General features: G+C 37.9%; 1 protein-coding gene across 11 annotated transcripts in view; it reads left to right on the forward strand.

Moving 5' to 3' along the window:
- Positions 1-6785: 6785 nt before the first annotated feature.
- The window catches only part of LOC126284589 (apoptosis-inducing factor 3), a 75107-nt gene continuing 67533 nt past the window's right edge, over positions 6786-14359 (forward strand). For 2 of the 11 annotated variants that reach the window (XM_049983629.1, XM_049983624.1), the window contains exons 1-3: positions 6918-6998; positions 7366-7488; positions 7812-7872. In XM_049983629.1, coding sequence (XP_049839586.1) covers positions 7416-7488; positions 7812-7872 — 134 coding nt within the window. In that variant the 5' untranslated portion in view covers positions 6918-6998; positions 7366-7415. The other 9 variants (XM_049983622.1, XM_049983623.1, XM_049983621.1 and 6 more) reach the window with 9 other exon arrangements.

Here is a 14359-nt window from a genome sequence, read left to right on the forward strand (position 1 = left end):
AGCTCTCCATGCTACTCTATCCTGTGCAAGCTGCTTCATCTCCCAGTACCTACTGCAACCTACATCCTTCTGAATGTGCTTAGTGTACTCATCTCTCGGTCTCCCTCTACGATTTTTACCCTCCACGCTGCCCTCCAATGCTAAATTTGTGATCCCTTGATGCCTCAAAACATGTCCTACCAACCGATCCCTTCTTCTAGTCAAGTTGTGCCACAAACTTCTCTTCTCCCCAATCCTATTCAATACCTCCTCATTAGTTACGTGATCTATCCACCTTATCTTCAGTATTCTTCTGTAGCACCACATTTCGAAAGCTTCTATTCTCTTCTTGTCCAAACTAGTTATCGTCCATGTTTCACTTCCATACATGGCTACACTCCAAACAAATACTTTCAGAAACGACTTCCTGATACATAAATCTATATTCGATGTTAACAAATTTCTCTTCTTCAGAAACGCTTTCCTTGCCATTGCCAGTCTACATTTTATATCCTCTCTACTTCGACCATCATCAGTTATTTTACTTCCTAAATAGCAAAACTCCTTTACTACTTTAAGTGTCTCATTTCCTAATCTAATTCCCTCAGCATCACCCGATTTAATTTGACTACATTCCATTATCCTCGTTTTGCTTTTGTTAATGTTCATCTTATATCCTCCTTTCAAGACACTGTCCATTCCGTTCAACTGCTCTTCCAAGTCCTTTGCCGTCTCTGACAGAATTACAATGTCATCGGCGAACCTCAAAGTTTTTACTTCGTCTCCATGAATTTTAATACCTACTCCAAATTTTTCTTTTGTTTCCTTTACTGCTTGCTCAATATACAGATTGAATAACATCGGGGAGAGGCTACAACCCTGTCTCACTCCTTTCCCAACCACTGCTTCCCTTTCATGCCCCTCGACTCTTATTACTGCCATCTGGTTTCTGTACAAATTATAAATAGCCTTTCGCTCCCTGTATTTTACCCCTGCCACCTTTAGAATTTGAAAAAGAGTATTCCAGTCAACATTGTCAAAAGCTTTCTCTAAGTCTACAAATGCTAGGAACGTAGGTTTGCCTTTTCTTAATCTTTCTTCTAAGATAAGTCGTAAGGTCAGTATTGCCTCACGTGTTCCAACATTTCGACGGAATCCAAACTGATCCTCCCCAAGGTCTGCATCTACCAGTTTTTCCATTCGTCTGTAAAGAATTCGCGTTAGTATTTTGCAGCCGTGGCTTATTAAACTGATAGTTCGGTAATTTTCACATCTGTCAGCACCTGCTTTCTTTGGGATTGGAATTATTATATTCTTCTTGAAGTCTGAGGGTATTTCGCCTGTCTCATACATCTTGCTCACCAGCTGGTAGAGTTTTGTCATGACTGGCTCTCCAAAGGCCGTCAGTAGTTCTAATGGAATGTTGTCTACTCCGGGGGCCTTGTTTCGACTCAGGTCTTTCAGTGCTCTGTCAAACTCTTCACGCAGTATCGTATCTCCCATTTCGTCTTCATCTACATCCTCTTCTATTTCCATAATATTGTCCTCAAGTACATCGCCCTTGTATAAGCCTTCTATATACTCCTTCCACCTTTCTGCCTTCCCTTCTTTGCTTAGAACTGGGCTGCCATCTGAGCTCTTGATATTCATACACGTGGTTCTCTTCTCTCCAAAGGTCTCTTTAATTTTCCTGTAGGCAGTATCTATCTTACCCCTAGTGAGATAAGCTTCTACATCCTTACATTTGTCCTCTAGCCATCCCTGTTTAGCCATTTTGCACTTCCTGTCGATCTCATTTTTGAGACGTTTGTATTCCTTTTTGCCTGCTTCATTTACTGCATTTTTATATTTTCTCCTTTCATCAATTAAATTCAATATTTCTTCTGTTACCCAAGGATTTCTAGCAGCCCTCGTCTTTGTACCTACTTTATCCTCTGCTGCCTTCACTACTACATCCCTCAGAGCTACCCATTCTTCTTCTACTGTATTTCTTTCCCCTATTCCTGTCAATTGTTCCCTTATGCTCTCTCTGAAACTCTGTACAACCTCTGGTTCTTTCAGTTTATCCAGGTCCCATCTCCTTAATTTCTCACATTTTTGCAGTTTCTTCAGTTTTAATCTACAGGTCATAACCAATAGATTGTGGTCAGAGTCCACATCTGCCCCTGGAAATGTCTTACAACTTAAAACCTGGTTCCTAAATCTCTGTCTTACCATTATATAATCTATCTGATACCTTTTAGTATCTCCAGGGTTCTTCCACGTATACAACCTTCTTTCATGATTCTTAAACCAAGTGTTAGCTATGATTAAGTTGTGCTCTGTGCAAAATTCTACTAGGCGGCTTCCTCTTTCATTTCTTAGCCCCAATCCATATTCACCTACTATGTTTCCTTCTCTCCCTTTTCCTACACTCGAATTCCAGTCACCCATTACTATTAAATTTTCATCTCCCTTCACTATCTGAATAATTTCTTTTATTTCATCATACATTTCTTCAATTTCTTCATCATCTGCAGAGCTAGTTGGCATATAAACTTGTACTACTGTAGTAGGTGTGGGCTTCGTATCTATCTTGGCCACAATAATGCGTTCACTATGCTGTTTGTAGTAGCTTACCCGCATTCCTATTTTCCTATTCATTATTAAACCTACTCCTGCATTACCCCTATCTGATTTTGTGTTTATAACCCTGTAGTCACCTGACCAGAAGTCTTGTTCCTCCTGCCACCGAACTTCACTAATTCCCACTATATCTAACTTTAACCTATCCATTTCTCTTTTTAAATTTTCTAACCTACCTGCCCGATTAAGGGATCTGACATTCCACGCTCCGATCCGTAGAATGCCAGTTTTCTTTCTCCTGATAACGACATCCTCCTGAGTAGTCCCCGCCCGGAGATCCGAATGGGGGACTATTTTACCTCCGGAATATTTTACCCAAGAGGATGCCATCATCATTTAATCATACAGTAAAGCTGCATGTCCTCGGGAAAAATTACGGCTGTAGTTTCCCCTTGCTTTCAGCCGTTCGCAGTACCAGCACAGCAAGGCCGTTTTGGTTAATGTTGCAAGGCGAGATCAGTCAATCATCCAGACTGTTGCCCCTGCAACTACTGAAAAGGCTGCTGCCCCTCTTCAGGAACCACATGTTTGTCTGGCCTCTCAACAGATACCCCTCCGTTGTGGTTGCACCTACGGTACGGCCATCTGTATCGCTGAGGCACGCAAGCCTCCCCACCAACAGCAAGGTCCATGGTTCATGGGGGGAGGGATGATGAGTTATATGCATATAAAGAAAGAAGAATGAGTGATTACATTCATTCATCACATTCCGTAGATCCCACGAAGAGGGAGCACTGTCAGGAATGTTGAATGAGACATGGTATAGCTACAGTAACAATAGAGTATCAAATCTTATAGCCTTAAACTGTTGTCCCGTCAATTATATTAAACTGTTACAGTTATTCTTTTATTGATAGAGTTATATTTACTTGATTGTGGTAGTGTATTTAAAAAAGTTGATATCTATATCTGTAACAACAGATATCAATTTACGATAAACTGATATTTGCTGTACAGATTTACACTGAATATTGTTATTTGCCATATAGGAAATAAGTATTTTTGTGTCTTTAATGCAGTCAGTTAGTTTATAGAAGGAGTTATGAATTAAGTATGTTTATAATTTACTTTTGAACTGGTAGGATTCACAATTTTTTACTTCTTTGCTCAGAGCATGTATCTCTGCTATGAGCCTTAAAGAGGCAAAGGCTATATGAAAATATTTTTGTGTCTTACAAATGAAGAATAAACTTCCCATTATAGATTGAAAGTTACTGTTGAATCTAATAGGTAAATATAAATAGGAACATAAAAGAAAAGAAAAAAAACATGGATACAGCCACTCTAGAGTTCTCTGCAGATTTAAATATTAGTATTTATTAAATATATATTAGGCAATCTGCAAGGACCTGAAGATTAAATACAGTTTGTTGATTGTGTTATACAGCTTTGATAAGTTGTAGAAATGACAATATGTAACATGTGAAGCAGCTGCGTAATTTATTTTTAATTGAGTGTTAGGTCTGGGTCAGAGGCCATTTTCGAGTAGAATTTGGAAAATGTACATGTTCTGGTAGCATGACTGAAGTGTATGGTTGCACCATCATGCTGGAACCAGGTATATCGAAGGGTTGCAAATGGCGCCTCCACCTAGTAATTCTAGCAGCACTTCCTGGACGAACATTGTATGAATGTCACCTGTGAATCAAGGAGGAAGTATATAGTGGACAATGCAAGCCCATACATTGATGGTGAACCTTCCACGAGACATTGTTTGTGGATGTCATAGGGATTCACCTCTGCCCACACATGGTAATTGTGGGTTTTGAGCGCAGCTTCATGGGTGAAAGATGCCTCGTCCATGAACAACAACTATGCAACATAATATATCTGTCAGACACAATGCTGCAGGAAACCACTGCCCAAACTGTATGTGCAGGGCAAAATTGTAGACCAACGAGGCCTGTTTCTCTTGAAGATAGAATGAAAGCCTCCCCTACTCATGCAGCACCCACCAAATCACTGAGTGGGTGCTTTGCATTGCACGTGCCATAGTATACATATCATGAAACAAATATCAAAACATAAAGGTTTTTTTATGTAATGTTGTGTAGATGAATGAAGTGTCACACAATTATTTTGAAATACTGCCAAACCAGTTATAAAATTAAAAATAAATTATACTGGAGCATCACTTCCTACATAATTTCACTTATACAAAATTTAAACATCTGGTGTCAACAGTTCATGAAATGAGATAACAGTAACCTGATAAGTTTTGCTAAAAACTGCACGTTATTGTTTTCAAGAAAGAGGCAGTTGATAAGTGAGAAGTATTTGGAAGTGCTTTAGTGATTTGGAATCAAGTTAATGTAAACTGTTAATTAAAAGAAGTTGGAGACAAACAGGAACACATGATTAGGGCGTTTTATCTATCTAACATATACTGTTTCTCAGAAAACTAATAAACAGAATTTTAGTCTTCAGTGTTCTGTGATTACACAGAGGCTTACTTCACATGTGATCACAACAACAAGAAAAAGTACGCAAGAGGCAGTATAATACTGGGATTATGCTTTATAAACACATTCTTTCTCATTTTAAATATGTACCAAAATGTAAAAACATTTAAAGGAAAAATGTAGTTCGTATTTAACAATTGCTTCTACTCAGTGAATTTTCACAGTATCACATAAATGTATTAGCTACCGCTAACTAATAAAATTTTGTTCGTTACCTTACATCTTTACTTCTAAATTACAGTTACTTTAGTACGATGGCATTACTTTACATTCAGTTCCACTATTATAAATGAACTTTATTGTTCTTCAGTTGAAGAGTAACTCTTACTTCACTAATAATAAATACAAATAAAACAGCTACAAAGCAAAATAAGAAAAGCACATGAAGAAAAGAGAATAAAATTATCAACATTTGACATTACTCCTGTGCTTCTGACATGGAGTAAATTTGTAACTGAATGATTGACATACTATGTATAGGTCTACCTCCACTGCCAAATAACAAAAACTAACACTAGTTTCACCAACAGTGAAGTGAATCCCACTGAATGTCGACTCGACACTTAAAGAAATAAAAATAAAATTGTGGACTTGCAGAGGAATAATTAGACTTGTAAAAGTTTAAATGGTTGCTGTACCATAATGCAAAGCAACTTCAGCAAGCTATGAGTAATGTAATTCCTTGCTACTGGTACTGGGAAAATTATGTGGAAGTACTATAAAGATAATTGAAAAATCTTGCAGAAACCTGAAAGCTTGACTGTACTGTATTGTGATATTCTAGATTGGTACTTATCACAAAATACTAGCAATAAGCCCAGGAAAATGCCAAGCTGTTGTAGACGGTCACATTCGCATCATATACTAAAGAATGGTTAATTCCGATATTTGGAACTGATACTTCTGATGGACAAAGGAAAAAAATACGTCCCCGGATACGTGAAAGTTGATGTTGATCGTCCCACTGTCGGCTTCGTTACAGAAGTTTCAAATGGCTCTGAGTACTATGGCACATAACATCTGAGGTCATCAGTCCCCTACAACTTAGAACTACTTAAACCTAACTAATCTAAGGACATTACACACATCCATGCCCGAGGCAGGATTCGAACCTGGGACCGTAGCGGTTCCAGACTGAAGCGCCTAGAACCGCTCGCCCACAATGGCCGGCCTACAGAAGTTAACTTGGAATAGCGAAGAGTGCGGAAGGAAATAGGGCGTACCCTTTTCGAAGAACCGTATGCTAGCAGCCAGTGTCTTCACGTATCATGGGGAAACCACGGCAAATCTGCGTTGCCATGAGAGGAACTGAATACTTTTCATCCCCATTGAGGACACGAGGAAATTTTGACACACAGAGCAAATCACTATCGAGACTGGAGACTAAACAATAAATTAAGAATCCAAAAGGGATAAACGTTGGCGATTCGATGCCACAGGTCTACTATCGAAACTTCCTGGCGGATTAAAACTGTGTGCCGGACCGAGACTCGAACTCTGGACCTTTGCTCATCGCGGCAAGGGCATTTCATTCAGGTCTGCTACCTTTGTACACATAACATGGAAAAGCAAGTATAAAATAAAAAAGAATTAATCACATAAAAAGTCAGTCACAGAATGTAGTTTCTTTTATACAGACAAATTGAACGTCAGGTCAAATGCTTAAGTTAATTGTAAGATAAGTTCCCTGAAATAGAGACCATTCGAGCACGCAGGCGTTATGTCGTAATAACCAGTGGTCGAGTATTACGTCATTTGTACCGCCGCTGAAGGCGGAGACACGAACTGCTATCAGAAGTGAAAGTTGACTCGAGCAAGTACGTTGTTGATGTCTGCCTCTCTATAGTAATTACGGTTTGCACTTTACTTTATCGCACAGCTTCTGTTTCCACCAACTAACTGACAATAACATTACACAGTGGCTTCATAGCGGTTAGTTTACACTTTATCGTCGTGAGGTATATATTTGATGATCTCTGCAGCAGGCAGCAGTGATAGCAGTATGTTTACAAGCAGACGTTTGTTTACCGTCTTCTGCGGAAGAAAGTTTAATAATACAAAATTCATGCACAACAGTTATGTCACAAAATTAATTAGCACTCTTGAATATTAACTGTTTTTCATGCATTCAAAAATTGTTTCCTATTAGCTAAATATTTATCTCAAACTTATTAATATTTCGAAATGTGTCATAGCTCGTTGAAGTTCTGTAAAGCAAAATCCAACCTATTTAGTGTATGTGGAATTGCGTATCTATAAAATCATTAGCAGTGAAACTTTTTCTTTCTGTTTCTCCCAGATTTACTTCAGTATCGTTTGGACAGTCATCCGACAGCATTCAAAAGCACAATGGGAAATGGGAAGTCTAAATATGAACTCTCAGCAGCAGCAGAAGCAGCGGGCTCAGGAAGCGCCCAAAAGGGTCTGTATCTCCACTTTTGTATATCTTTTGTTTATATGAATTTGTAAGGGGACATAAATTTTATCTCTGTCAAGATTTTCAAAGGAATGTGTACTTTAGCGAAATTACGCAAGCCACTTTTTGTTACAGTTGTACTGGCCTGTGGAAAGTTGTTTCACAAAAATCGTGTAACCAGATAAATTACTGCGTTCATAGCCTCTTCCGTCGTCAGTAAATTAATTCTGAAGATGGCGTGTAAATGCTGTAAATAATTTGCTATCTTGCTTTTGTTCGGTGTAATTCATCACAGTTACTGACAAAATGTTCAATCTTTTATATTCCAGCAACGCAAGATGATTTTGTGGAAGAAGTTGTTTGCCAGGCATCAGACATCAATGACAATGAGTGAGTATAATGTAATTGTGCCGGTAGTCGGAAATTAAATGTTGGTTTTAGTCTTAGAAGCAAGTACAACATGTAGAAACTGAAAGTGTAGAACTTTGTTTTTCAGAAATGCCTTGAATGCTACAGACATTGAGTGGATTTTTTTTCTAATTAATTTTCCTCGAGAGAGATGTATGAAATAGTCTATTTGTTTCTAATTTATGCAAGGGGCATTGATTTGCAATAATTTCGATGTTCGTGCCCTTTTTATGTACATGCTACTTGACAAATTGCTACATTGCCCCTCTATATTTTCTAGAGACTTAATGTTGGGACCATAATGGTGTCAAAAGAAAATAATCAAATTCGTATACTGTTATATATAGGCCTAATTTGAATAGAATGTCAAAGTAGGCACAATACCTGTGATCATTTATTCTTCTAAAATTCCAAAAGTTTTTTTGTATGTTCTGTCACAAAGTGATTACATACACATTGTTCATGAATAAATTTGGTGGGTATCTTTTCATATTATGTTTGAATTTAAACATATTGTTGCAATATTTGGCAAAATAGAATATAAGGCATACAAGTAGGTTATTGGATTAATGGCACATGGGTAATACGCTACACTACATATGTCTATTATGTCAATTATATTTTGTGTCAAGATTCATCTGAACTCACAAGCAAATTCACATATTCCAACCTAACATAGACCTCGGGCAACACTATATGTCTGTCAGTGTATCTAATTTTCTTCAATTCACATTCATTCGCTTACCAATTCATAACATTCCAGTCTAATCTAGGCCTTGAGCTTCATGACAGGTCAGCCTGTTAGCAGATCTAGTGTTCTCATCCGTTAAATAAATAAAAGTATCAATAAAAAATGTAACATTCAAAAGAATTATATAAGTAAAAGTTATTCTGGCATGATCCAAATTGAAAACAAATGTATTGGTTCATACCTTCTGCCAAAAGGAATCATTAGGTTTAGTATTTTTCACTCGCTACCATATACTATCACCAGATGGAAACTCCAGGTTGGAATATTAGCAATGTAACAAAAATATAGATTGGTACTTATCGTAAAGATGATGTATTAAGGTATTAAGTTGCAGGCAGGCACAGCTAAGAGACACATTAGCTTTCGGTCAAACTTGCATCAGAGGAGGAGGGATGCACCCCCCCCCCCCTTTCCAGACTCCCCCCCCCCCCCCCAAAGTGAGCGCAGGGGGGGGGGGGGGGGAGAAAACCACTGTCAACCAAGAGCCATCAGCTCGCAACTCAAGAGGTTCAGACACTATAAATGTACTTAAGCCATTTAGTTTCCATAGTAAAATTTTATTATATGTACAATTAAATACCTTGGCAAAATCACAGACAATGCTAACAGAACTGAGTTTGTGATGTATACCATCACTTTAACTGTTTTCGTGATACATATCATCACTACAGATGCACAAACAGGACCAAACTGAGCTGCTGTTATAACAAATCTCAGGAAGCTGGTCAGTATACTATTGTAAGCCACCCTTCTTAAACATTTGTAGAATATAAGTAGGATGAATTAAATTACTTACAACAAAAATAAGGATGTAGGCCTAGATACTAAATTACAGAGATAACAGTATATGTGGCACTTTAAGTAGAACATAAAAAATTACATGACGAGACACAAGGAAATTCTATAAGGTGATGGCTGTACTTATCCTATTATATGGCAGTGCATCCTGGGCTATGAAGAGAAAAGTCTGTAGCCATGTTCATGTGACTGAAATGAAATTTTTACAAGCAAATGTTTTAGTAAGCTGGACAGGATGCCTAATGAAAACATTAGACAAGAACTGAATATTTTTGCAATAATGATAAAATAGAACATCACAAACAAACCTGGAAACCACATCTGCAATGAATGCAAGAAACAAGGATTCCAAAGATGGCCTTACAGCACAAACCCAAAGGGACATTGGACAACCTGTTAAAAGGTGGACCTTAGAGCAGAACAGGTCTAATCTGTGAAAAGAAGAAGAAGAAGAAGAAGAAGAAAGATTGATTATAATTAGAGATCTGTTGCTTCTCTCCTTTTTTATAAATAGGTGTTATTCCCATATTGCAGTTTTTTCAGGTAATGAACTGTGACTGGTTGGTTACAAAAGTAACTGAAGTGAGTTGCTGTCAAGCCAGTGTAAGGTTTGAGTATTTTTGTTGAAATACCACCATAGCCAGAAGAGTTTGTCAAACCAGTTCATATGTTCCATATCAGTAACAGCCTTATAGATTCTCGTCTACCTTGGTATTATGTAATGAGGAGGGAAACTTTTATCTCTGATTTGCCTGGATATCATCAGGTTAATAAACTATTTCTGCAAGGTGGTTCTCCACAGTTGTAACAAGTTAATAAGACATGTTTATGTACACCATCAGTTGCTTTACTGAAATATGCTGCCTTCCCAAGTTACTCAAATTATGCTCACTCATAGTTGTTCAAAAAGATTCATCTCTCCAGTGATTAAAATGATTTGGATTTTAAGTTAAACTTACCAAAAGTCTCCACATCCTACAATTTTTCCCAGTATAGAGCAAATAAGCATAACACATCTCCATGCCAAGTTGGAGGCAGTCAGTTGGAGGCAGTCAGTGGGAGGCAGTCAGTGGGAGGTTAATATGTGGTAACTAGTAAAGTGCTGTTAACTGTCTTCGTGTTGTTAACATATGAATTAATTGTTTTTTGCTGACAGCCTTTCCTTCACATGATACTGTTTTTACCACTATTGTTATCTTGTATCTTCAGCTGAAGTTAAGGATTATGACAGAAGTATATGAATTTTGTTTGTGGTGGAAAAATGAAATGAATTATTTTCATTTTGTGGACTAATGTTTGTTCAGTTTCTGCTTTTGCCCATCACAGGAGTTTCTTTCATTGATGCATCTACAGCACTTTTATGCTCTGTGTTGAAAGATTATTAATGTTTTTTTGGAATTTTCATTGTGGCAACTAATATGTAGTGTAGCCTGAATGGTGACAGTTTGGTTGCAAGTTGGCAAAATTGATGGATGTGAGTATTAAGTCTAGATTGTGGTGACGGATGGGTTAATAATGTAGACAGGGATCTCTGTAAACCCAGATAGTTCAGGTTCCAATTATTTTTCATTTATTTGCATCGAGAGTTCTGAGAAATGCCAAGGAGTGGCAAAAGCAGAATGTGAAAACTCAGGGTTAAATTATTTATTACACCTTTCTGTATTTTTGTCCTGCAAAGGGCAAATGTTCTCTAAACATTCAGTTCATTTACACACTGGCACCTAGTATGTTAAGGTTATTATTCTCATATATTTGAAACAAAAACCTTATTGTGTCATTGGGTTTACACATTGGGTGTCCTGTCATCGCAGCTTTCCATGACCACACACAACAAGCATTACCAACGTACACTTTGAGATTGGACCATGAACAGCCCATCATAAAGTTTTCTCAATTTTAGATTGGAGCAGAAGGAAAATTTAGTAGTTCTTGCTCATTAAGATTCCAGATAGGAAATGGTGCTTTATCAAGATAGCTGAAAAGAAGTCTCTCTCCCACTCTCACCATTCAGTTTCCTGTTGAGTGCTCTCTCTCCCGGTCATTTGCCTCTACCATTATCCACGAGTCCACAGCCATAGTTTTGTATTTCGTTCCACATATACACTTTGTAAGCCACTGTACGGCGCGCGAGACGGGGCCCCCTCAGTTCCCGTATTGCCACTTTGTCATATTCCATTTGTGTGTGCCACGAGGGATAACTGACTGTCTGTGTATGCCTCTGTATGTGCCCATAATATCTTTATTATTCTCTTAACAACTACACAAGATGTGAAATGGACCCAGCAGAATTGTTACACTGTCTTCCTTGAAGTCTGTACTCTTAATTTATCCAACAATGTTTAGTAAATCTGTAACGTTGTAGGCCTTTGTGGCTGGTGTCATTGAAAGTAAAATCTTCTACAGTGTTAGGGCTCCATCGTGTTCCTGTTAAATTTCTTCTTATAGAATCAACATTTTGACTCCTCTTCTGAGATCTTCTGGTGTTTCCAAGTAGCTGAAAATCCTATCCTTCCATAGGTTCCCACATAAGGTTTTTGAGCTATTCTACTATATGTTCCTATTGGTTTTATTGGCCGATTACAAACTTTGGGAACCCGCTACAAACTGTCATCATTTAGCTTCATTTCCTTAGCAGAAAGATCTGGTTTTGCTTCTCAGTATCTCCTCAGATTTTTCTGAGGCAGGGAGGTCTGAAACAGAGTCCACTAAGCAGTGTGATGCCAAATGAGGAAATGTTTGAACAAAGAAGCAGTGTTGTCACTAGGATCCATTTATTGGTAACAATAGGTGGAGGGATTTGCAACATGCTGATCACATGTTGCACAGTAATAAATCACTCCTCATGCTGTCTTTTAGACAGCAGTTGGGCCTAAGGCCTAATCTGTCAGTGGTGCCTAAATTCACAAACCTTTCCAATGCATCCCAGAAACTATTAATGTTGTTAGTCATACCCAATTCATAACACTGGCCAACAAAAAAATATTTTTGAATGTTTCCTTCACTTCATGAGTCTAATTATACGTTAAAAAATTAGAATATGACAGAAAAATTTATTAGCTCTAATTTGTGATTCACAATAGGTGGAAATATTATATTTTAGTGGATTAAGAGGAAACAGTGCATTTTAATTAAATAAGTCAACAACATTGAAAGTCCAGTTGAATTTTTTTTAGTTAGCATCACATTCTGAGAATTTCAAATTTATGGAAGAACGCTTGATAGGCAGTTTGGTCTGAAGAGAATTGTGAGATAGCTCATGAGCTCATTGTCTTTTGGCTTCCCTCTTGTGAGTTCCAGAGCATTCTTATACAGAGACCAGTAGTAATTGGCAAGCATTGCTTCATTTCAATAGTCCTGATGTCGGTGTCCCAGTACAGTAATTTCCTGATTGAGCCTTTCCCTGTGCTTATCGTAACAAGGAGGGGAAAAAAGTCTAGTGGGAGTGGAAAAAATGCACCTTAAGTTACAGGTTGCATCAGAGGAGACGGTATTTTTGCAAGAATACTGCCACCAACTGAGAATAGTTTCTGTCCCTTTTGCCGCTTAAAAAGTCATGAATAACTCCATTGAAGGCTTTCCAAGCTTCCAAAACTTGATTCAATGCAGGATCCTTTACAAGGCAAAAATTGGTGGCCCAACAAAAATACCTTCCTTAACCTTTGCATAACGTGATGTAGAAAACAACAGGATTATTTTTGTCTCAAAATAAGGCAGCAGATTCCTCTGGAATCTGTAATCTGAGACTCTGGCAGGTTGAAGAAGATTCCATTGCTGTAATCTTGACCCTAAAAGTTTCGCTTTCTCCTTTGGCAAATCAAGGTCTTGAATTAGATCACTCAATTCTTATTGCTTCAGTCAGTATGGTTTATTATCTTTTTCCTCCTCATAATAAGGGTCATGGGTGGCGTACAGCTCTGTGGGTCCTTCTTTCACACTTTCTGCATCCTTTGTTTCCACCTCAAAGTTTTGGGGGTGGAGTAGTATCTGAATGTCGAATAGCAGATGGAAGATTCAGGTAGTGAACTGAATTCTTCTTCTTCTTCTTCTTCTTCTTCTTCTTCTTCTTCTTCTCCTCCTCCTCTCTTCCCTTTTTTACAATCCTGCCTATATAGGTGGAGTCAAGCAGAAATAGCAGTCATCTGTATGGTTTGTGGGCTCCAGCCAAAACCATAGGTACAGCAAAAGCCACAGATCATTTATTTTTCAACCATTCTTGAAGTGTAACATAGCATGAGTTACATTAGATAAGTGGAGCCCATGGCTTGTCCTGGGACCTCCCCCCCCCCCCCCCCCCCTACCTTCATACCAAACTATTGGGAGTAGGCAGTCTTCCCAAGAGGTATCATATTCAGTTTGTTATGAAAATGTTAGATCTCCACTTATTTAACAAAAATTATTCTCTGATTTGCTTGGTATTTTAATAACTCTTACACCATAAGTGACGGCAGACGCTAGAAATTCTGCACTAATTACAATAGAAACAATATTAAATTTTCACTAACAGCAAAAGTATGTATGTTAATCACCTTCAGGTATCTGCAGAACATTGGGCTTGTCAGGTGACAGGCATGCCAATTGCAAAAATAAAATTTTCCTCAGACATAATTAAAAAAAAGACTTCTTACTTCATTGGCAAAACAAGAGCTAATTGATAATTTTTATTGTTATTTATAAATTCGGCAGGTGGATATACATAACAATCAGCTATTTTTTTGCCCAAAACTTTTTCACTATTGGTCAGCATATGGACTCCAAACAGGTGGAGCTTTGCCATCAAATTGCATATACTGTGTTGTATTTATATGTTCTTTCCTTAACAGATGCACCACACTGTCTCAGAATACTCCCAAAAAGTCCAGATCTTAAATTTTCTTTCCCTACTACTGGTTTCACTTGTTTTTCCATTTCATATCACTTTTT

Source organism: Schistocerca gregaria, chromosome 8 (assembly GCF_023897955.1).
Source record: "Schistocerca gregaria isolate iqSchGreg1 chromosome 8, iqSchGreg1.2, whole genome shotgun sequence".
Lineage (NCBI taxonomy): Eukaryota > Metazoa > Arthropoda > Insecta > Orthoptera > Acrididae > Schistocerca > Schistocerca gregaria.